This window comes from Pyricularia pennisetigena, chromosome 3 (genome assembly GCF_004337985.1).
Source record: "Pyricularia pennisetigena strain Br36 chromosome 3, whole genome shotgun sequence".
In the NCBI taxonomy this organism is placed as follows: domain Eukaryota; kingdom Fungi; phylum Ascomycota; class Sordariomycetes; order Magnaporthales; family Pyriculariaceae; genus Pyricularia; species Pyricularia pennisetigena.
The window spans coordinates 1,449,371-1,474,461 of NC_043742.1; the positions used below are offsets into that span (position 1 = coordinate 1,449,371).

Consider the following 25,091-nt stretch of genomic DNA (forward strand, 5'->3'; position numbering starts at 1 on the left):
GTGGTTTTTCGAAAAAAAAGGGATGAAAATAATATCACCTCATTCTTAAAATACGAACTATCGCTAAATAGAAACGATTGCTTGGAAATAAAAGGCATATTTCCGGATTATTTATGGCGATATAACTTTAATGTCAGCAAACACGTTACGGGGCTTATGGTTTGCTATAACATTTTGGACAGCACCATTTCCGTCAATTTTAAATTATACGCCTAAAAAATCTCAAAAACAGCGATTTTAAACCACGACAACGCAGTTAAAGGGTTAGCAATTATTCCAGCTCCCGCATTTGTCGAACATTCCCGCATTACAACCTATTCGTTTTTGGCAAGCTGCGGTATAAATTTTGATCGTTTTATATCCCAATTCCGAGTGGTTGTCACGCCGTTTCCAGCAAAGGATCAAAAAGCGTTTTTCGCCAACCTATCGGTGTTATTTGAGCTAAACCCCATTATTTCTGCAAATAATTTGCTTTATAAAAATTCGGACGGGATTAATTTGCTGAAAGAGCAGCGCAATTGCGTTAAATATAATTGCGAAAATTTCCACAATTTATTTTAACCTATTACAAATATACCGGTGTATATCCAGCAAAGAACACCTTACCGGCCCCCTAATTCGGACATCTCCCTTTAAAAATTTAAGGTTGCAAACCAACCAAATAATTACAAACGCGTCCGTAAGACGACTGCCAGCACGGAGGAAATAAATTATCGGTTCCAATATCTTTAATCGCGGTTGAAAACAAAAAATGAAAAGGAATTTTGGATAGTTATTTAAACCAAAAACAAATACCAGGGGAAATCGACGTCCATTCGGTGAAAATTTCCAAAAAAGGTGGATCATTTGGTTAAATATTATTGGCAGACAATACGCAGTTTGTAATACTGGTAAAATGCTAGTTTGGACGTTTTGGCGAAAATTTGGCGCAAATATCTGCCTATGAAACGACGAAAACAGGATGAGGAAACCATTAAGTTACCCCGCTACTATTTAATCGTATTAATTATGTAATTGCAGCGTTAATATAAGAGGATATAACACCTATTATGGTCCGTGCGCTCAAAGTTTTCAAAAGTAAAGCTAAATTGTAAACGCCGATCCTCAAAGGTTCGCCAGATGCACAAATTTTGGCTACATCTCCCAAATCAGCATTATCTGGACGATTTTAATAGCGAAAACTTTTCCTTTTCAACCTGCAGCTGTGCGAGTATAACTGGGCTTTTAAATAATATATACGGTTACAGCAGCAGGTATTCCTATTGTTAAAATTTCGAAACTCCCATTCGCTAAACCAAAATTGAGCTGCAAATAATAATGTCAGCAATAACCGTATTTAAAAACATTAAACCCAGGATTAAAAGCTGAAAATCGATCCAAATAACAAATAGATGTCCGCATGGGCATAGGCGATTTGGACCAAGGACACTATTTACTAAGGAGATTTCTTTCGCCAAATATCATATAATTAAATTTAATTATATCAACGTCATTCGCGGCTAACGACAATTTTTTAACTTTTACTAAAAATCCCCAACCTTAGCAGCAGTCGAAGGTCGCCTAAATTAATCCGCAATCGAAACCTTATAATTAAACCTCCGTAACGTGGCCTAAATACCTCCCTAATTCTCATTTGCATCAGGTATTACACAGGAAACGCTCCCTATTAAACTTAAACGAGGGTCGCTTTACATTTCCTTTAATACGAACTTGCAGCTTATGCATTATTTAATCACATTTTCCCAAACTGGGCAGGCGCGCTTTTCTTTTTCCATTTTTGCAAATTCCTTATATACCAACGGCAATAATAAAAGTTTATTATACGGTCGCGTCTTCCTACCTTTAAATAAATTCCAAATACTAACTTTCGATTACTACGTTGTAATTTTATCGGTTCTGCGTATTTGGCTGTTCTACCTTGTTTTATAGCATTAATCAATACCAGGTCTTCGAATTTGGTAATTAACTTTAATAAAAAAAGGGGGGCGGGCGGGGAAGACAAAATAACCCCAACCTTTGTTTAACATTAGTCACGTAACGGGGGCGGATTGTCATGGATCAATAATCTTATTTTAAAGATTGCCTACCAGCAATCAACTTACCGTCCTCAGGAATCGATTATAATTTTACTCCAGTTATTAAAACCCCTATATCCAGCGCCCAGTTGCTTCAACCCATTATACCCTTGCCTTTAGGAACAGTGTACCCGGTACTTTAATCGTAACACTTTCACAATTTAAATAACGTTTATTTAATTGCTTACCCTGGTAACGACTCCAACCGCAAACACGATAATGCCAAAATAACTACTTTTCGGAATACCTAATTATGGTATGTTTGCATTTAAAGTACTGTAATAAAAAAGTCTTAAACCCGTGTCTAAGTTTAATAATTACATATATAATAAAAAGGTATGGGAGGGGTTAATCTATATTAACATTTATTTTTTTTGGTTAACGGTGAGCTTTTAATTATAAGAATGAACCATCCACTCTCGGAAGCACCCGTACACCCAATAAACCAGCGCCCTTAAATTGGCAAACAGTTTATATATTTCGGAAAACTTTTATATACCGCTTATAGGCCCGAATAAAACCATATTAATCAACGTAACGAGGCGTTTGCCATGCCCTGGCGGCATAAATTTACGGTTGTGGACGTGCCACGCCACCGTCCACAGGCCCAGCTGGACGAAGCCGTACTTCTTTTGGTGTATTTTTATTATATTACCTTCCACTTTTTACACTTACCTCGCGCTCACAATAATTTCCAGCTTAACCATTTTTTACAATGTGTTTACAACTAGGCATTTTACGGCTATAAAACAAACGCTATTAAAACCGCCGTGTTTGGTTCCATCGGTGCATTACAAATTAAATTAATTTAACACACAAACCGATTAACCTTTAATCGGTTCGACCGCGTTTCGTCCGTGCGCCCGCCCCACCCGGCAATCGCGGCGCACGCGTCAATTACTATTTAAGGTAGTGTTTATGGCATACCAATTATAAAGCGAAAAAGCGTATCCAGCAGGATAAGGAATTTTCACCTTCAACTACGGTTTTCGCCCGTTGATATAGTCCGTAGGAAAAGACTTCCGGTTTTTATTCGAATAAATAAATCACAATTACGTAATAATGCGACCGGTTCACCGCGTATAGCGTAAAACAATTTAACACCTTTACCGAACGCGCAAGTCGGTCCGTGCATCGGTTAATTTTGTTAATTTGCGTGTTTTAGGCAGGTTACCCCTCGCAACGTGCGTACGTAATACGACTCCACTCCGATTACGCCTTAAATCACAAACATAAATTGCGACACAAATATCTTTTAAATAATAATCGCATTACGATTTATGCCCCACGCGTTATGGATAAACCAACGAATATAAAAAAGCTGCAAAGGCGGCTGCGAAAGGCAGAGCAACGCGCGGAGGAAGCGGAAAAGGAACGATAACGCGCAGTAAGGGAACAGCAACGAACCGAAACGTTGGAACAACAAACTCAACCCATTACTGCGATTGAAAATTGGGATAACGACCCATTTTTCAGCGCACGCTCTGATTTTTCGCCCTATATGCTAACCCCGCAAAAAATGGGCTAATCTCTCAATCCTGGCAAATAATTTAAGCTCCTATTTTATCACGCGTTATAGCAGCTGCAAAATTACCATACCGCTGCAATGGGAACCAAACCGCACTGCATACATGCATGTCCATTACATCACGCGCATACCCTACTATAACCCCTTAAATATTCGAAATTGTTTCAAAATTTTACGTAATTTTTTATGCAATTAAAGTACCGCTTTGTTTTACCAACATAGGATGAGATGCGAAATGGATCTGTCCGGACAAATGGTATTTTATTACTTATTTGGATCACGGAAAAGGTCGCACCAAAAATATTCCAAACTAACATATTATATAAATAAATTCCTCATATATTTTTCAAAAACTCAATTAGGATTTTCCCAAAAAATTGGTAGCAATTTAAACCCCTAAAACCAAATACTATAAAACCCCATTTTTATCTTTCGTTTTTCGATCCTAGTTAAAACTTTAAATTTTACCAACAAACTAGCTGCCCATTTAAGCTCATTTTCCCATTTTTTATTATACCGTTACTTCCAAATTGACAATATTACCTAACCTATTTTGCCATTTATTTGCCTCGTTTACCTCGTGGTATTAATTGCTTTAAAATGGTTCGCAATATGCTTTCTCCTGGCCTAAAATAGTTCGCTTCCTGCATAAACGGTTGCAAAGGTTGGCCGCAATGCATTAGCAGCTAACAGGTTTTTAACGGAAACATTTTCCGCTCGCCTTTTTTTATACATGGCGCTGTTCGCCGGCGCTTGCAACCATTTGGAAATTGGAGCAATTTTCGCAACTGGTATCACCAATGTTTTCGAACGCAATAATAGGCGCGTTGGATTAATATAAGTGCAGCCAAGTGAAGCACCTCCAGCTATTGTATTTCGAAATATTTAATCAGATATTTGATCAAAGGAAAAAATGGCTTTTTATAATATTCGTACTATAAAATATAACCGTAATTATTAAAAACTAAATAAAACAATTTATTCCATCAACGTTATTGCTAAGCGAAAACAGAATATCGGAAAAGCAGAGTTCCGGTGGCTGTTTTCCACAACAAAACAAACTGCAGGGAAGCCCTATTACCGTGCAACGAGGAACAGGAATATATTTTTATGTCAGGCAGCTTGGTTATATATTAATTGTATAATTTAGAACAAAATTCATAAAAAGGTAAACCCTATTTATAGGGGTGGTAATGGGATATACATCACTTTCCTGAAATTTATAACTTGTATTTTTGCTTTATTGGCATCGTTACTAATATATTGGCTTTTTTGAAAGGCCTCCCAGGTATGGGTTCCTAGGGATATTATAATATTAAATAAATGGGCGTTTAGCGATTTTGGACGAATTTAAATCCAAATAAAATGCCAGTAAAACCTGTTTTGGCGTTTCCCAGTTTTTGGTCGGTTTGTAATTGTCCATAGGAACCTGTCAGGTACAAGCGGAGTCTGCCAAGCCACATAGGTAACGGCTCCACACCACCATTATTAAAAATATTAACTACGAAATTCGGCGAAACCCATTTCGCCTTTTACTATATAATACAAAATATACATACACTATAACGTATAATACATACCAGTGCTCCGTAAGGTTGCATATATTTTGGGGCGAAAATATCTTCCGTTTTGGAACGTACTACGGATATTCTATTTTTAAAATGTGGGGGCGGCGTAATACTATTTCAATTTATTTACCAAGGTGGAGGAAAATTAAAATTTGGCCGTATAATGTTACGGCCAGGTATACATTGGAAAACCTCAATGTATTAGGCGCTATTAACGAAAATTTTAAATTGAAAAGAAAAAAGAAATTATAATCGACGACGCGCTCCAGAAACGCGTTTAAATCCGGAATTCGTGGACCTTTATCAGATCCCTGGTTCGGCGTAAAACCGAATCGTGATTTTAAAAGGAGGTTTAGGGGCTTAATTTTCACAATTACTACATTAACTTTATTTGGGATATTTATTAGAAGCAATTGCGAAAATTCGAAATCCTGCAACCTAATTTTTAAGACATATCGCGGTTACTCGTTTTCGTTGGAGGCTGGGCTCCCGAAATCCTTTTCACTGGGATTGGCAAGCAATGGGGCAATAACGGCGAACTGGAATCTTTAGTTGAAAAAACACCTACACCATAAAAGGTTTAAATTAAAATTGAAGGTTTTAGAGCAGAAAACCTGCGTTTTATTAGCAATGGAAGGCCAAACAATATATTTGGTAAACCCTATTATTTTTAAATCCGTGGAAGCGCATATACCTAATAAAACCGAATTAAAACGCCGAACTATCGACACCATTTTTCGTGTATTTCCAACAAATTATTACATAAAAATTATAAAATAAGTTGGGGAAGCAAGTCGATACCATCGAAGCACCCATATTTAATCAATTTTTTAATTAAACAAATAATATCCAGTTTTATTTAAATCGTTCGCGCCATAATAACCTGCCTTAACCGGGTTTTCTGCTCTTTTTTTGAAAGCACCACCACCGAACACCCAAAACGTTTCGTCCAAATTTGCCATTTTCGGCAAAACCCTACCGTTAAAGGCCAAAGCACGCCTTTTTAAATTGCAAAAAACATTAATCGGTCGAAGAAACCTTCTTTAAATTCCGTGTTTTCCCGGGAACCTCGACGTTGGAAAAAAACATATTTGCTAAATCCGAACTTTTTCTAAAAACAAACCTACGCCACGGGGGCAAATTCAAAAAAGCTGGCGAATGTCTTTTTAAAAGCCGCATCCCGGATAGGATCCTAACCCAGCTAAGGACAAACCTTTTTAAAATACCATTAAAAAAATCAACCAATTACAAGGTGAAAAGCGACGGCGTTTATCGCTTATCCTATAGGGGCGATACACCATACCGGTTACTGGTTGGGGCAATTTCAACCGAAGGCCCAAAATTGAAATCGTAATGCAGGTTATGCGCCTAAAGCGGTCGTTATACCATACAATAGGGCTCGGAATAGTGTAAAAAACCGGTATTAGCGGAAGATTTAAAAATACTGTTAAAAATAAAAAGCAAAATTACTAGACTAATTAATATTAGTAAACCTATCCGGTAATATATAACACTATTAAGCTAGTTCAAACAAAAATCCGTTTGGCAGGTCTTTTTCGCGCTAACCGTAGGGTTGTTCAAAAATAGTTGCAGGGATTTACAAACATATTTATCGCAATTATTAAGGATATAATTTCGTTTACAGCTTTACTAAATTGGATATTTATATAACCTAGATACGGGGGAGAAAAAAGTGAAAAACCAAACAGCGGTACACGCGTTAAAACCAATGAAAAATCATTAGTTTCCTGGACGAGCTCCGGATGGAAGTTAAAACCGCAGGGTGTTTTAGCTGGACGGACCCCAACAGGAGCGCAGCTAAAATATTAGTCTGCTGCCGAGGCTTGTACATACTAACCCTGTCGTACATGGTGTTAAAATTGTTAACGGCGCAATGCCCAAAATGGAGGTTTGTAAAAAAAAAAGGGGGATGTAAAACCCTGCCCCGGTATTATTTCTTATTGGTAAAAATTGCCTGGGATGGGCAATTATATGTGTTTGTTTTTGCTAAAGAGGTAGAAAGTTTTAGACCAAGCCAATAAAGGGGAATTAAGGCGGGGAAAGCGCGGAAATGGCGGATTTTTTACCAGAAACGGATAATCCCGAACAACGTTAGGTTTATAGAAGGTACCACGGTTATAATTTAGCAAGTTTCGCGATATTAAAATATTAACTGCTATACTTTTATAACACATTGGGCGTGCAAACTGCAAAAAAGCATATAATTTTTGTATTTTAGTTATTCCATGCCCCAAATAAAGGTTCAATTCCCATTATCCTAACTTAAAACCAATCGCTTAAACAACATCCACAAAAATGAACCCATTAAAGCATACGTTGAGCCTTAAGCAGGTTATCCCGCTATTTAGTTAACCCCATATTTAAAACCATTAAAACTTCTTGTTATCGCTAAACAAGCACAATAAAATACGAAAAGCTAAACTCTGCCGAATAAAACGGGACGAATTATTACAAAATTTTCGTTCGATCGAATGTTTATTTGCATTATATTTACCCGTGTTCCAAAAACATATTTCCGAAACAGATTGCAAGGAGTGGAATAAGTTTTACAAAATTGCAAAAAAAGGTTCGAAACGCTTTAATATAATTATTAAAATTACCCTAACTTGGGGTAACGAGGTGGTCACTTATTATAACTTTGTATTACAATATAAAGCTTATTATAAGAATTTCCGGGCTATTATATGGTATAACAACGGGTATTAGCCTTGGGCAAAAATGGTCGAAATTTTAAACGCGTTTATTCGGATCAAAATACAAAAAAATAACGGGCGGTTAAAAGTAAGCGACTCTCGCAATCCGATTCTCCCCCAAAATTTGGCCTATACCAAGCGTGTTTTAAAAGGGGACGTTACGTTTATTAATAAACCGACTAAGGAACTATTTAAAAACTATAATTTCGATTAGCATGGGCTAATTGTTCGACGGAAATTTACGGTATTACCCTTATTTTCGTCAACATTCCACGACTCTCCGAGGCTTATTATTGGAAATAACGACCAAAATGGGCTCCCGAGGCCGATTAACCCGCGGTCGGCATCCCAGCTATCTTTTTAAACCCAACGTAATATTGCACGCGACCACAATGTGGCGCCGACCCCGTCCGGCCAGGGACCACCATCGTTATCGTCCCGTCCAACGATTCCGGAAACCATAGATTTTACGACAGAATCGCCGTCGTCGCTACGCCAGTATTTAACCCATACTTCCCCTACCGAGGATAATAAATTAACCCTTATTCCATTAATTCCATTACCGGCATCGAATGCGTTTTTAGCCGCTCCAGGTCTAACAGTTAACGAAATTTCGAGGCAATCGTTAAATAATTTAATGGAAATCTCGCCATCGCGATCATCTATAAGCGAAAATAACAATTATTACGAATACACACCTTTAACCACATTTAATTTAGTACCACATACGGTAATAAAAAGTATAAATTGCAATAATGCTTTACGATTACCAATTGCCTTTTTATTATTATCGCCGTCTTCGACATTTTGCCAATAATGCTCGCGATTTGCCGAATCGCCTTGTGTTATTTTTAATCCTGCAATTCCTGCGACAGTACCATATTTATCGTTAATTTCACATAAACTGCTGCCGTTATCACCTCTCGCAATAACAAAATTTCGTAATTCGGAGCCCTTATTATCCCCCCCGGAAAAGTTTTCACATAAAACCAAATTAAATATGGTCGAAACGCCTAAAATGGCCTGTTTAAAAGACGATACCGCCATTGAGCAGGAGCCGTTATATATTGCGATTATTATTTTCAGCTTTACAGTTAAAATTACGAATAACCCAACACGATCACCTTCGACAAATCCTAACCCGGTATTTTTACCGCCCTCCGTATCGCCGCGTTCCTCGTTCCACCACGAAATAACCCAAACCCTAACGGTAATTTCAAATTACCGCGTCGATAGCGTTATTAAATACACCGTGGCTCCCTGTTTACCTACGAAACCTAAATTCGTTAGGAAACGACCTGGATCCAATTTACACGAATCTTTACCGAAAAAACAAAAAAGGAATAATGGGGATCCTACCACCGTATTGGTTACACCATTTCGCCCATTATTAGCGGCAGTTTCGGGGTCCCACAAACTGGATAATTACGCCACAATTAATTCAATTAAATTAACTCCATTTTCACCGATTTTGGCGGTAAACCCCTGGTTGAAAAATGCCATATTATCCTTGGACCGATTGGATAAAAACAAATGGTTTAACGATACCATAATAAATACCTATATATATATTTTGGCAAAACGATATGGATTTTGTTTTTTAAATAACCATTTCCTATAATCTGTACCGACCTTATCGTGCAAAGCTAAATATGGGGATCCCCTGGAGTCGGACTTTGTTTTAATACCTATTTATAAAAATTACCACTGGTATTTTTTGGTCATATATAAATTAAATATTGGAAATACGGCCCAAAATCGTATTGTTTATTTTTTCAACTCCCTAAAATCTCACCCCCTATCGTCTAATACTTTTGCTCGATAGATATAATATTTTAATAATTTCGGTTATTAAGGATTTGTCCGCCAAAAACAAATTAAGGTCCCCCAACAGTTTAATAGCGTGGATTGCGGAATTTTTGGCCTTGCGTTCGCCTACCAAATCGTCGAAAATCTTCAACAGTTTATCGATTTTGTCGAAAGCGGGGCGAACCTGGGCTGGACGATCGACGCATCCAAATGGCGCAGGCGTTTACGGCGTAAATTTAAACTCGCATACGGCCTCGATTCCGCTGCTCCGGATTGCAAATTGAAAAACACCGGGCACGGCGATAACGAAACCTGTACAAATATAATCTCGGTATACCACGCCTTTAAAACTCCTAAAGCTTTAAAGCAAACCCTGTCGTTAACCACAATTGCATTTTCCGAAACTATTGCTATGGACCTCGAAATAAGTTATAACGGGATTATAACCAGTGTGTTTACTACCTCGATACCGCCTAAATCAATATTACTGCTAAATAACAATGTAACCATTATTTTGTAAATAAAAAGGAATTTTAAATCAGGAATTCTAAATCGCAACAAAATTATTAATACTAATTTATGGTAAATAGGGCAAATACCGAAACCTTCCCACAATCGACGGCATCCTTTCGATATTTGACATCTATATCGCCTAAATTTGTAGGGTCGTCAATAATATCGTCGCCAGCTACGCCTACTTCCCAATTTACCCCAGTGCAAATCGTCACCAAAAAAAAGGGCCAGGCATCGTCGAAAAAGGCTGCACATAATACAAAAACCAGCGACAAACCGTTGTCGCACCATACGTATATACAATCTTCGTCCTTAAATATAACTGCGGCTATCCTTTTCGAAACCTTTTCAATTTTACCACGTAAAAAGATGAAGAAATTTCAGGCTGTTAATCCCGAAACCTTAAATGAAAAAATACAAAAGGCATTTTATTATACGCATCGTGTACCTTATAGGCCCATTAAAACCGTCAATTTTAATTCAAAGGTGGCCGCTTCCGACTTCAAATCAGGTAAAAATCACGTTATATATTTTATACCGTTTATTTATTATTAACTTTTTTTATCGTTTTAACACAGCTTTAGCGCACCTGCCTCCGCTCCCCAACCTACAGCAGCTTCCACAATTTAACTGTTTATCCAACCCAACAATAAAGCAAACCAGTTTCGTTACGCCGGACGGCGCCCAAAATCTCCTATTTCCTATCCCGCCGGCGGATTATCCTAAAATGGTATACACAATCCCGAACCCCTGGCAGGCGCAAAACCGCGTCCCGTCGACTAATTCCACGAAACAAGGAAAATCGTTAATAAAAATTTTTTTTATTATTAATATTCCAGCCCAGCAATGCAACAAAAATAACGATTTTCCAGTGGAAAACGCAGCTAAATATTCACCCATCGATAATAAAAACCCCGTCCAAATTAAATTTACCAAAAATGGTTGGGGTCCAATATTTGGGCAGGTAAATTTTATACACGATTTTAAATACGACCGAATTTTCAATGTCCCAAACATCCCCCCCATAATCCCGCAGCCAGGAAATCAACTCGAGGCTAATATATTGGATTTTCGCACAATGGGTTTTTCTCACTGGGAAAATAACGTTGCGCGTAACCAATATTTGCTTTTAAAAGAAAAAAACTTTTGGAGCTCCGAGGGACTGGATATTTTTGCTTCGATTTTGGAAAACGCGCAATAATTGAAAAGTTTTTTACGTTACTGGTTCGGGTTAAAAGTGTGCGAAATCAGGCATTGCTTATAGTGGCGCTTAACAGGCCCCAAACCTATTTATCTAAAACAAAACACAGGTTTAAATAACGACCAATATTTGGCTTTCCACATATTACCACGAAATATAATCGTACGGTATTTTACCGGCTCCTATACTGCAAATTGGCCGGGAATGGGGCAGGAAAGGTCGCCTTATTTTACGAATTTCGGAAACGATATTAATTTTTACATAGGAACTATATCGTCAGATGGAATGTAAATAAAATCGTTATTATATTATAAATAATATTAAACTAAAAAGGCTAACAATATCCCTATTTTAGCACATTGTTCGATCCCAAAATTAATTTCAAAGTTGAAAATGGTATTATTATAACCATCGTGTTCGGACTATTAAATGCGTCCGAAGGCAAAAGTTAGGCCCGGTTGGATGTAAAAAATACAGCTAAATTCAAAAAACTTCAAAGGATCGAAAAGACGCTTGGTATCGGCTGGAACCTAAACTGACCCTAATTTTACTGTTAATATTTGTGCAAACGCCACAGGGTGAAAATTTGGCGGTAAAACATATTTAAATGGGATTGCAAAATTTATTTTTATTTTCTTTATTATCCATAACTTGGGCAATTTATCCCCCCTTTACCCCCAGCCCCGTGGCAGTTCGGGCAATTTAACGTCATTATATCGAAAATATATAATAAATGGTAAATTCGTGTTTGTGAAAGGTAAATCGGGGATAGGAAAAAGAGGGAATTGAAAATAATTAAAATTGTAAAAACTATTTTTTACAGTAGCGACGGTGGTATATAAATCGAACCAAATTTAAATCCTTTAAAATATGGGATATATAATCCACCCACAAACCAAAATAATCGAGGTGTAAACACGTAATACCGTAAAAACACCTGCGACCTGGTCCTTATTTATCCAATTAGGCCAATTGGTGTAACCGGATCCCTACCTCCCTTTCCCGCCCTGCCCGCACCCACTAAAATTCTGCGGTTCAACCATTTTCAACCATGGCACAATTTTGCACGCAAAAAAAGATTCAGCCTGACCACGTATGTCCAATTACGATCGAAAAAACGCGCGCTTATACAGGTTAATTTGCGGTAATAATTCGGGCATATTAATTAACGGAAACATGTACGCCCATTCGTTTTTAAACTTAAAATTGTAAAGGGTAATAATAATGGTGGTATATGTGCTGCATATAAAATGGTATTAATGTACGTCGTTGTTTTTACCCCGCAGCTATATAAAGATAAATTAGCATAAATCCTCTTCCACTGCCGTCCACATTAAAATGCGATAACAGGTTTCGAATGCCGAAAGTGGGAGCATAGTACAAATCGCTGTTATTGGCAAAAGCTCATATATTAAAAATATTTTACTCCCATTATCCGTAAACTTTTTTAGCACCGCTCCATTACCCCGGCTGGCGGTGGATTCGTTTAAGCTAAAACTCTATAGGTTTTTACCTTTTAATCCAGGACCTGCGTTTCGAGGAGAAAAAATGGTTTATAATGCAACCCCATAGATAATCAACCTCCGCTTTATTTCGCCACTAATTACCATGCGATTTTGGACCCCGCATTTTACCGCATATAAATAACGTACCGCGGGTGGTAAAGGGGCCTCGTAATGGACGCCCTTTTAAGGCTATTTTGACAAAATACCAAATCATATTATTAATTTTATGGAGGTACAACCTTTAACAGGCATTTAGGAACCCTCCATAAACGGGGTAAAAAAAAAGCGCAAAATCCGATTGGCTGGTTTTGCAGCGTTAATTCGCGTAATTAGCTTTTTTAAATAGGGAATAGTAAATAATTGGGGTATTATTCGCAACTCCCTTTAGCAATGGAAATAACGAATGGTTGCTTGGCACAATATGTGTAATTCAGCCATAAAACGATTTTGGTTTACGCAAAGTTAATAAAAATTGCCAAACAAAAAACTTGTAATTAAAGTAAAACCAAATTTCATATTAAAAATTATTCCGAAAAATTGTTCGTTTGCAACCCTGTATTACCAGCATGGGCATTATAAAAACATTTCAAATACTGTCAAAAATTCCGTTACTATCACAAATTCGCCTTATATTGGCAGGCCAGTAGCCGGCAACCTAGCCCTCGAAGTTCGCACGCTCCAATAATGTTCAATAATATAATGGAAAGTTAACAGGGTAGCAATGCCAAATAGAGACACGGGCGGGTTTGCAACGGTATAAACCAAGCGGGAATGGTTGGCTAGGCGAAATGGCCGCCAATAACCAAACGCGGGTAGCTACCCCTTTCCCTTCCCATTTAAATCACTGGCCAAAATCAGCTTATCTATCCAATTTAATGCACGGAGGGAAATATTAAAAATTAACAAATAATATTAAACTGCTTCCCCATTCCTTCACAAAACGCCAACCACCCCACCCATTTTGGCATTATATAAGGCGCGTTGGATCGGGGTTTTAACGGCCCCACACTTTTAACAATATTCGGCATATTTTTCGCCCCAATGCTTTGGGGGAAAAAAATCAAACAAAAAAGGTGATTTATGGTTTGCGTTATTAAAATAAAAAACGCAAATAGACGATAATAATAGCTGGGCTTTATATGTCAATTATATACCGCATAACCTTGCCTTTGGCTTTCCAAAGGCTAGTCGGTTTCCTTTTTTTTGCGGACTGTACGGGCGAACGAATAAATTACGGCTTAAACGCATACAGTTTTCGGGCAAATTAAGCCGATAAAATAATCCATGTTGTAAAATGATTTTAATTTATTTATCGTAATTAGCGGGCGGTTTAGCGTTACCCAGCAAGTATAAGGCGTTTTGGGCTTTCCCTTACCTAGCTTTTAAAAAATTGCAAATAAATCCTGGTGTAATTTATGTAAAAATGAATGGAAAGAGCCGTTAGTTTTAAAAAAACGAATTATAATAGTTAAGTGTCGAACTATATACCTGAAAATAATACGAACAACCTTTTTTGGAGGGCTGATTTGCATCCATTATTAAATAACTCGTTACAGTTTTTTATTATAATCCAAATGGAAATAAACGATACGAGTTAAACTAATTTGTCCATTTCCAAATCTGGCCGGGCCAAAAGGCTGCTGTGCTTCCAAATTTGTTATACCGGTTTTTAGCGATAAATAGGCTAATTAATCCATTAGGGTAATAGGTAGCAATATTTGCTTACCCCTATATACGGAATACCATCCGGTTTTCCGTTAAATTATGCTTTATCCAATTCCAATCGGTAGCGGCAGTATTTACTGCGTTCGGTCATTACATATAAAAATCGGGCGCACGCCATTTAAAATTGAAATCAGTTTCGAAACAGGCCTATTTGATTTTTGTGGAAGCGATTGGTCGGCCACGACCAAAAAAGGCATATTGGTTGACCGGTGCGAGGTTGTAATACGATGCAGCTTATTTGGAATCCTTGTTTTAATATTTTTACGGATTATCGATATTATTATTAATGTGGTTAAAAAATTAGGGGTGAATTTAATGCTAACTTTTCTGCGGGAGTTTTTTAACGGGTTCGTTCCTCCTGGCCTTCACCTCCACGGAGTATCCCGGCATTTAATTTGGATATATTGCTTTCGATTTGCATTTGGCAAGATTTTTCGCCCTTTTTGCTTTGCGAATGCGGTGTAGGTTAATAAAAAAAGGTTATACAGTGTTTCAGGGGTATTTTCTTTTGGCACATTTTTGCACTAAATAAATGGGCGAAAAAACCTGCTTTAGTAATACGCTGTAAAAATATGACCAGTTTTAACGCAATTTATACCCCAGCGCCGTGATATTTTTTACAGGGAATTCAACCTTTGCATAACCGCGTTGGCGAACCATGACAAACAAAGGCAACCACCAACGATTTAATTTAATTTAAACGGTTTTAAGACCCGGTTTTGACTTTCGCGGGTAATTGGTCCCAAAAAGATCCCAGGGAAAGGCCGGACGTGTTCCCGAATATTTATCCTTGGCCTCCCCGAGATTACGTTACCGTTTCTGGTTTCTTTTATGTAAAAAATGCGAACCAAAAATGAAATTTCTGTTTTCCGTCACTATTCCCAACAATTTGGGCGCAGTTTTTGGAAAGGTTGACTTATAGTAACGCATTTTTTTTTGGTTGCCTAGTTTTTGGAATAATGTTTAAAAATTGGAAAATTTATGGATGCGTTGCAGGTTGAAAATGACAAAAAATATTTAAAATCCTAAATATTTAATTACTGCTATTTAATTTATATTATCCCAACCGCTTTTTCCTTATAGCAGCCATTGTCAGGTTTATAATTAGTTTGATTAAAGTTTTTTTATTGGTAGTTTTTCGAGCTGGGGAATTATATCCCAGCCCGATGGATTTTAGCAGAACTTTCTACCCGCTAATATGGAGCCGTATTTCTCCAAAAAAATATATATTTCGCGGACAGTTTTAACACCAATTAACATTTTAAAGCGCATAACCCTACCATTAGCACGGCGTGGGTTAATTAATAATAAGCTTTAATTTCTCCAAACCTGTCGCAAATTTATTTAACGCTGTTGTTAAAAATAATAAACCTTTGGATAATGCAGCGGAAGCACCCGCTTCCGTGGATACCGCGAGTAAAACTTCTTAAAGGAATGCCGCACCAAAAAGAAAGCGCAAGGCGCTTTACCAATTGCCACTCGATTTAAAACGCAACAGGATGGGCTTAAAATCCGCATATAATTTTGAAAATACGACTATCGATACGCAGGTTTTGGAAATGAAGCAAGTTTCGCAGGTTTGGGAAACGATATTTGCGAAAATGACCTCGCAGCAATTCGATTTCCGTTATAATTTAATGGCAGAGATTCAGCTATTACGTCAAAAGGAGGGCGAAAAGGCTTTGTTGAGGCTGGTATACGAGGGTGTGAAACAGCAGTTGCAGAAAAAAGCCTTGGAGGTAATCGAATTATAAAAGAAGTTCGATGCTAAGGAGTTAATTCGGACTGTAAAAATGATTGCTAGCAGGGATTAAGGTATGTTGCCTTTTAACAGCAATGTCCAGACGGTAACCCGGAGCAGCAGTACGGTTAAAGGTTGTAAGGTTGGCCATAAAGGAAACATGCAAGCAAACGCAGCCACCCAACCATATTCGCAGAACGGTATACGCAATTCTGGATTATTATACCCGTAACAAACAGCTGTCGGGGGTAACAGGAACAAAACCTTCAGATTTATAAATGTTAAATAGTTAATAAATGAGATTTGGATTAATATGATATATTTATTTCTTTATTGCAATTGTATCCAATAAAAGCCACCAGCTATCTGTAAAGCCTGCGAAGCCTGTTTGCCCTGTATTTTTGCCATCCGCAATCTATTAAACAATCTTTAATCCATCTGATATTTGTTTCAAGTAATTATAAATTAGGCGCCCTGTTCCCCTCGTTTATAATATATGTTTTTTGTAAATCTTTTTGGGGATGCCAGCCAAGGTTTGCTCGCCTTCCTGCTATGCATATTGTTGGTTTTTCGCTTTAGTTACTGTTACGACCAAAAGCTGGGCCCCGGAAGACCAGGTGGGTTACACCCCTTTTAATAATAAAATATTATATTCCTGCAAAACGTGATTTTACTACCTTTTTCATTTATGGGGTATGGTAGCAAGCAACAAGGTTGTATCAGTTTCCTGAATTTTTATGGATCGTATATAATATTGTCCACTAGCTCCCATAGCATTGAGGTGGAAACAATCCCAAAAGATTATAATTGCCAACATTTTTTATCGTTTCCATATATAGAATTCGTTTCCGTTTTAAATGTACAGGCAGTTTCGGACCAGGAAACACTGAATTTTTGGAAATTTTAATAATTTTTATCACATCGTTTAGGTTTAATAAACCTCGAACATAAGCCTGTTGTTTATTATATATCGGTTAATTATTAATATTTAGAGTATTTCGCTTACAATTTTATAGAAAGGTATAAATTTTGATTCCTTTAATTCTGGTCCGTTTGCCACATTCCCGATATTGTCGTTAACATCGCCGTATTGTCACCCATTAAATATGGCGACATGCTCATTTTGCAACCGAAAGCGAAAATGGTTTTCCGATATGTGAGGGGAAAGGTTTCAGCATTAAAATTACTATCGGCTTATACCGAGGAACACATCCGCGCCGACGGTAACGTTTCGGTCCGTAATAAATAAACGATTATATTATATATATTAGTTTTACCGTCTTTTTTTCGGTTAGTAAAAAGTCGAAACGTTATTTTTATAATATTTAACCAGGTTAATTAAATGGGGCGGCGTTTTTTCCGAAATATTTGGTGGAAATTTTTCAATATGCATTTTATATTTAATTTATTAAAAACTTCCACCAGCTATTTTAGGAATTGGAAAGCGGCGCAAAAATATAAATTTGGACCAGCAATATAACCGTATAATTTATTTTTAATTCGTTGCAGGGAGAATTTTAGGCGTATTACGTACTCGCCGGTTCCTTGGAGCGGGAATTCGACGAACATTTATATAAATGCATCCAATGGTATTACGGTATAGCAAAGGCGCGTATACCCCTTATTCGTTACTGGAAACGATCGGTTTAAATGATCGGTGGGCGAAAGAACCACTTACCCCCAGCACAAATAACACAATTGCTTTTTGCGCCCTATCACGCAACAACCTTGTAATTATGCTTCGTAATTGGCAAACTCGCGAACCGGTGTGCCTATTTCCTGCCAATATTACCTAGCCTTTTTTGCCATCCGTTTGCCTCGTTCGCCTTCTGGTACTGGCGAAGTGCCTGTTTAAGGTGGTTCGCAAGGCAAAAATACGATATAAAAGGCGCAAGGTCCCCATTTAGTGTTTCGATAGTGTCAGGGCGGGAAACACATTTAAAACGCTGTTAAAGCAGATCCGGTAATTAATCGTTGTTTTACAGACCGCAAAGGTCGTATGGCTCCCAATATTTGGAAATTTTATTACCATTTGGTATTGCTCGCTAATGCTCGCTCAATTTTATTTAATTTTTATCCAACCCAATAAAAAGGTATATAATTTACTAAATGTAATTTGGGTATTTTATTAATTATCTGATATTTCGTCCTCCGATGGGCTATCGGGTTGTTGCTGCTTAACCTTCCGTCGTTTTCGATTCGCCCTGCTGGCCACGTCCATTCCCCGTTGAGTTTTGCTGCAAATTCCTGTTTTTATTCCGAATTTCGTTTTAAAATGGACAATTCGCGATTTTAAACCAGCCTATTCGACCTGTGAGGGACAGCCATAATCCTGTCGACAGTTCGGCTTGTATCGGGTATATAAAGTTAATATTTCGAGGTTGGTAAAGCGCCGTTCCATATTTTAAACTTTTTTAAAAAACTTGGAAAGCCTGTGTAAAGGGAGTTAGATAAATGTTATATGGGAAAGGAATAAAATAAAAGATAAAATTTGCTCGCTTATTTAAAATTTTCGTTTAAAATACCCAGGCGACGTCCGCTGTATGCACGCCGAGGTCCTTTAATTCCCAATGGCTTTAGGAATCCCCCTATTGGAGAAGCCGTCAATGCCGCTGCTAGTATGGCTGTTGTTGAAGCTTTCGCTATAATTGTGAACGGAAATACCCTATTGGCGACCGGATATATAATAATCTCCAGCAAATCTGTTTTTAACAAAACCATTATAGCGGGTAAATTTAGTAAAAAAATCTGTTAACCAAAATTGGCCTCCCGGATTACATGTCGGAGCTGCAAACAGACGAAAAAGATGACGAGATTCGCTTACTCCTTTTGGCGTCGGATCCAAATGCGTTAAATTTGGAGCTAATTCGTATTTCGGAGCAGCAGGAATATAACCGAAGTTAGAAGCAGTAAAAGCCAGTTGATTTGGTATTGGTTGGAAGGCAAAGATTGGTGGGATTCCGTAAAAGGATATCGAAAAAGGGTCGCAATTAATTTGGGATGGGGAAAGGGTTTAAATTGGATCCAAATCAGGTTACCACCCGACCACCTTTTTAATGGGAGGCTTGGGATATAAATTAGCAGAAGATGCGGTTATGGACAGTGAAGTTAATTCCGAAATGGGTTCGACCTTTTTAAAGGGCGAGGGTGACAGGCGCTCCATAAGATTCAAAATCCTGGTTTTAACATTTCGGTTTTACCCACAAAATAGCTCGCCAACACTATTTTTTTCCAACCCATTAAGCATAACAGCAGGTATGCGGAAAATGTAACGGTTAATAGCTTCGATAAAATCCTTAAGCAACCTTTTGTGCTATTTTTTCTCCTCGGCGTTAACACAATAAACGTCCTAATAATACTTGATTAGGGCGTTTATTGTGTTCGAAATCAGTTTAAATACAATTTTATCGCATGGGATATCGACAAAAAAAACATTTGCCTCGATATTAACAAAATAAAATTCGGGATCCGATTCGGATTTTAGGCCTTTTCGCATTAGGGATACCAGGATCCAAATGGTGTTTGGCGATAATAAAACTTTGCTAAGGCATGTTTAATGTTCAGCAACGCTATTAAGCGGTTTATTGGGTTTAATGCGTTTCAATAATTTTGTAAACCACGGTTTTATCCTGGACCCGAAAACGACAGAGAAAAGCTGCGGCGTAATAGCCGCTACAGATTAAAACTGTGTATTTGGTGGCATGCTGGGCGAATTGCGAGAAAGAACAGCAAAAAAAGACGGGAATAAATCAGGTGCAATTTCGACGTTGAGCATTTTATAGTTTAACTAAACTTGGCTTTGTTAACCTTTTTGAAAATTATACTGAATGTCCCGCCAAAATAAACCCCTGAGAACCTGTACAACGGTGACATATATCGGCTTTTTCCGACCCCCATACCTCGAGCTCCTGCGCGTAAATTTAACCAGTCCACGCGAAATTTTCCCTGCTATAGTATGTTATATTACCATTTAACGCTGAAGTGGAATAAATTAAAATGATTTAACAGTTATATAGTTTGGTTTAATTTAATTCCCGCAGCTTGTTTTAGTCGAAAAGGGTAAAAAAAAGTTTAAATTGAAATTATAACGGTAACGCCCCATATAATTACACCACCTGTACGGCGTCCTCGCCTGCAGTTTACTAATAACGTTTGCGTTTAATTGGGTTCGAGCAATTCCAGAGAGAGGCCGGATGTGTTCCCAAATGTTAATTGCCGGTTTCCCCGAAATTACGTGGCCGTTTTTGGTCCCTGTTTATGGTATTCGGTGGCGCCGCCCTGATTAATTCCATTACGATCCCTTTAACAGCTTTATCGATCACATTTATTCTGATTTGTGGTTTGCGTAATTTTGGTAAATATGATAGATTTTTGACTAATATTGTTAATAATTGAAAAAAAGCGTGAATAATAGTAACAAAATGCTTAAAAAGGTAAAAAGGAAAAGGTAGGTAATATTTAAACGTTTTTGTTCGCGTAAAAATATGAAAAAAAGGAAAAGGGGGTAAAGGGAAGCGGGTATGGGCGAAATTTTGGAAGTAAATGTCCTAATATAAAGGCTGTTTCCACTGAATCCTGTCCATTGTTCGGCCCCCAAGCGGTATAAAGTTTCGGGAGTCCAGGATGCTTTCGAAATTGGTCCATGCAATTCTTATATAATAACAACTCTCCCCCCCCCCCCCTAAAAAAAACACCCAAAAAACAGGGGGGATGGCCATTAGGGGGTACCCAACGTTAATATAGCCAAGCCGTTATTAAGCCCACTATTTTTCGAAAATCGCAATTCACGCATGGAATAATATATTACCACGCCTCCAAATAACGGCAAAATTACCAATTAATCCGGGAAAAGCTTTAAATTTGGATTAAATCGCTTTTATTATGGTGTGGAAAACCCCAAATGGCTTTAAAAAGGCTACGGATTAGTTGGTTTATTATACCCAGTTAATTGGAAGCAATTTTACCCAACGGCTATTATTTTCCAAGTTTCGAAAAGGTTTTAAATCCAAGGATCTACAACTTATAACGGCTTTAGCACGAATAAAAACATTGGTGGCGCGCCCGGCCCATTCCACCAAAATCCTTAAAACTGTAATCTTTAATAAACAAAGTTGTATAAGGATAAAGGGTGTTGGTACGCCTATATAAAAGTCGAATTAATAATTCTTAAAAGGTTATAACGTGTAATTTGTTGGTCGAAATTAAAAAGCTAAATCACGTTTTTTGCGTGGCAAATCAGGTGTAACACTCCCGCACGCATTTGTAATCGGCAATTCAGGCACGCGTTTTACCCTTATCGATAAATACTTTTTTCTATAATTATTTGTTCTTACTTTTCCATATCGGATTTTAATACCCTTGCGATTCCCTATTAACGCGTTAATATGCGCCGCAAAAAGCTACGCGTAATTAACGTCCGCGCCAAACGTCCGTTTAATAAAAAACGTTTGTAATAATCCATAATTGCATCGGTTTATTATATTTGAGGTTGGCGCCCTGAGGATATACCTATAGCAATTTTAATTAGCCAATTAAATTTCCCCACTGCTGCGCTTATAAAATGCATAGCAAACGTGGCGTTGGTTACGATGGACGTATTAATAAAAGGTAAAAATTCGGGACGAGGCGTATTTAATCGGCGAAATACTGCACAATTTCGGATTTGGCGCGCCGCAATACAATTATTATTTAATTACGCAAAACGGTGTTGGAGGTGGAATTGGAACAATGGCCGCCTGGAATAAAATAAATAAGGATTTCCATTTCCCTTAGGTGTTTTTAAAGGGTACCAGTTAAAATACAGAAGCTGATTTTGGTAGTTCGCGCTAAAACAGGATTATAACAGGTTATATAATAATGGGTGCGAGGTATATAATAAACTGTAGTGTCGGAATATTATTTATGCGCAATTTTAACTAAGATAATTATGGGGTTAAAGGTTTATATATATAGACTTTTGGACCTATAACGGACCTATTCCTGTACTTATTTTGGGATTTAAATCAATTTTATACCTGCAACGTATCCAGTTGGTTCACCCTCGTTTTTGGCCATGGCCTTTACAAAGTCCAATTAACATGTATTTAAATTCCAAGCCGATATATATCTATATCCTACATTTACCACGTAATTGGGCCCATAATAATTACCAAACCAAATAAACATCCAAATTTCGTGCCCGTCTCCTAGCAATACTGCTTTTAATAAATGATAATATTTTTTATTATTACTTTAAAGATCCAGTTAAACGCAAACCATTTTAAAATTTGGCTGGTTTCATTAAGCACCCCAAAATATTGCCGCATATCGGGTATTAAAATAAAAATAACACCTATTTCGTTGCTTTCCCAGGCTGGAAGTCGCACAGTTTTGTCCGCGAATTCGATTTCCAGGACTATTTATCTAAGCGATCGCGCATTTATTTTTACCACGAAAATTTGGGGCTTTTTTTTATCGGAAAAAAAACTGGGCACGCTCCTCGGTTTGGCCTAGGATTTTGGTTATATAAAAAGTATTTTTGCGGAATAAAATGGGAAAAATAACTATTTTAATTTATTTTGGTTATCGAATACGGATATAAAAGGATTTTTTTTAAAACGACCGGTCTTTCCAGTCCAAATATCGATTAAGCTTTTCGGTATTAATCCAATGGCAGTATTTTATATAATAATGGCCGTTGGACTTAAATCCGGCATCGTCAAAATAGCAGGTAAACGATCCCGCATATTGCGCTCGGTAAAATTCCCACGGTGGCCGGGCCTGCAACGTCGTATCCATAACCGTACACAGTTAAGCAATTAACTAAGGTAACATTTTGATAGGTTTTGGCGATCGATCAATTTGTAAAACCACGTTTTACTGCGTGTAATATTATTGTTAATTATATTAAAAGGGTTTAACGGGAGCCCAAATCCTGGGTCGACGGGTGCGTAAGCCAACGAAGCAATAGGTTTGGATTGCTTTTAGAATTAATCTAAATACTTCATTTAATTTCGAATATAAAGCCCTGAAGCATGACGGAAAGGTGATTATATCTCCGCAACCAACTGGCTCGATTCTAATGGATTTTTGGATATTAGTAAATGCTTTTTGGTATTGGAATAACAATAATTAATTGGCGCTTAGCATATTAATTGGATTGGAAACTGTGGATGGGTATTTTAATTACATCGAAAAAAAGAAGACTTTATTAATATTGGAGCTATTAATTTGTCCGCCTTTAACCGTTTACAAATTTGTAATTTTGGAACGTGTTAAAAAACGTGCCAAAAATGTGGCGAATATTCTGCAAATTTGTATATTTGGGCAAAATAAACTGGTTTTTAAAAAATAATGGACCGAATACCATAAAATAATTTTAATAATTTAAAACCTCCCATCCCCACTAATTCCAATATCCAGGCGAACGCCGTCGTTGAATAATATACCTAATAATAATTTCCGCAAATTTTCGTAATAATAAAAGGTAAATATTTTAAACTGCTTTTTAATTATACTATTCGCCGTAAATTCGACGTTATCGTTTCCGGATAATTTGCTAATAAAAACGATATTTTTTATTTTTGGGTTATCGCAATTAACAGCAATATAAACCCAATGGAAAATTATTTTTTTCGAACTGCTCCCTGGGGTAAAAAACACGCGGAACTCCTTTTTAACCGCCAAAAATATATATTTTTGGTAAAACCAAAATATATTAACGGTATATTTTTTAATGGATACCTGCCCTCGTTTCCGTTTCGTCGTAATAAAATTTTTCGGTTTATTAATAAATGGAAAATATAATATATAAAACAATTTTTCGTTTCGGATGCGCATATAGGATAAAATTGCGTTTTATAAACGTTTATATATTATATTTTGTTTTTCCAATAACGGATAAATGCCTGTTCCGAAACAAATTTTAAATCGGAATTGGAATTCCCATTTTATAGCGGTTTTTGCGATAATGTCCAAAATTTTAATTAATTCCATTTTCCCCTGCTCCGCCTCCGTTTTTCGTTAATTTGGGTAAAAATTAATATATTTTTTATTTTTAAATTGCAATATTTAAACCCAAAACTCCGGTGCCTTTTTGGGGTCGCCGTCGGTCGTGTTAAGGAAAAAAAAGGTGATTTTTGTCGAATCGTCGCCAGGGAAATCGTCAAATATTTTTAAATTCCATTTTCGAATATTAACCGTAAATTCGCTTAATTGGGACAGATATTTTAAATGGAAGGCCGTAATTAGTAATTAATAAAACATTATTTGGTTATTCCCTATTTCCTCGTAAAAATTTGGAAACGATTTTAGTGTTTTAAATCCCGGAAACCATACCGATTTCGAGATTTTTTCCCCCAGGAGGTTAACCTGTATATATAGGTGCGGCGCATTATCGAGTTTGAATTTGAAGTTTTTAGGACGAAGATAAACAACTAGATGGTGAGTTTGGTGTTTATAAAAAGGTAGAGGCACTTTTTAAGGTGAAGGCGCTTTTTTAAGTTAAAGCGCTTTTTTGCAGCTTTGGATGTGCCTTTTGAAATTGGACTGGCCTTTTTGTCGCTTGCGGAAGGGTCGTTTAAAAAGGGATAAAAAAGGACTATTTCTAACATTTTGGCTGGGTTTAGCTTTTTTAGTAGGGATAAAGTCGAAAAAACAGGCGAAAAAGGGAAAAAAGGAAAAAAGGAAAAAAGGAAAAAAGGAAAAAAGGAAAAAGGGAGAAAAAGAGAAAAG

At 37.2% G+C, this 25,091-nt stretch overlaps 4 protein-coding genes across 4 annotated transcripts; 2 read left to right on the plus strand and 2 right to left on the minus strand.

Moving 5' to 3' along the window:
* Positions 1-8,245: 8,245 nt before the first annotated feature.
* Positions 8,246-9,088, minus strand: PpBr36_02307 (uncharacterized protein; the record flags this gene model as incomplete). Its single annotated transcript, XM_029889489.1, has 2 exons — positions 8,246-8,547; positions 8,656-9,088. Coding segments are annotated over 2 exons (735 nt in total), but the record flags the coding sequence as incomplete, so codon positions are not given.
* A 1,782-nt stretch (positions 9,089-10,870) lies between these two features.
* PpBr36_02308 (uncharacterized protein) lies at positions 10,871-11,919 on the plus strand. Its single transcript, XM_029889490.1, has 3 exons — positions 10,871-11,319; positions 11,518-11,575; positions 11,764-11,919. The coding sequence occupies exons 1-3, from the start codon at positions 10,935-10,937 to the stop codon at positions 11,858-11,860; spliced, it is 540 nt and encodes a 179-aa protein (XP_029753215.1). The 5' UTR covers positions 10,871-10,934; the 3' UTR covers positions 11,861-11,919.
* Positions 11,920-17,520: 5,601 nt separating this feature from the next.
* Positions 17,521-17,628, plus strand: PpBr36_02309 (uncharacterized protein; the record flags this gene model as incomplete). The annotated part of the gene is made up of 1 exon (XM_029889491.1): positions 17,521-17,628. The coding sequence occupies one exon, from the start codon at positions 17,521-17,523 to the stop codon at positions 17,626-17,628; it is 108 nt and encodes a 35-aa protein (XP_029753214.1).
* An 879-nt stretch (positions 17,629-18,507) lies between these two features.
* On the minus strand, positions 18,508-20,137 carry PpBr36_02310 (uncharacterized protein; the record flags this gene model as incomplete). The annotated part of the gene is made up of 3 exons (XM_029889492.1): positions 19,813-20,137; positions 18,905-19,737; positions 18,508-18,626 (listed from the first exon to the last, which is right to left on the minus strand). The coding sequence occupies exons 2-3, from the start codon at positions 19,098-19,100 to the stop codon at positions 18,508-18,510; spliced, it is 315 nt and encodes a 104-aa protein (XP_029754056.1). The 5' UTR covers positions 19,101-19,737; positions 19,813-20,137.
* Between the last annotated feature and the right edge of the window lie 4,954 nt (positions 20,138-25,091).

Bases quoted from the DNA above. Each gene is read 5' to 3' on its own strand.
- PpBr36_02308 (XM_029889490.1), top strand. From the start codon at position 10,935: ATGGTATACACAATCCCGAACCCCTGGCAGGCGCAAAACCGCGTCCCG. The intron at 11,320-11,517 runs GTAACCAATATT...AACAAAACACAG, and splicing joins CTGGGAAAATAACGTTGCGC to GTTTAAATAACGACCAATAT. The intron at 11,576-11,763 runs GTATTTTACCGG...TCCCTATTTTAG, and splicing joins CCACGAAATATAATCGTACG to CACATTGTTCGATCCCAAAA.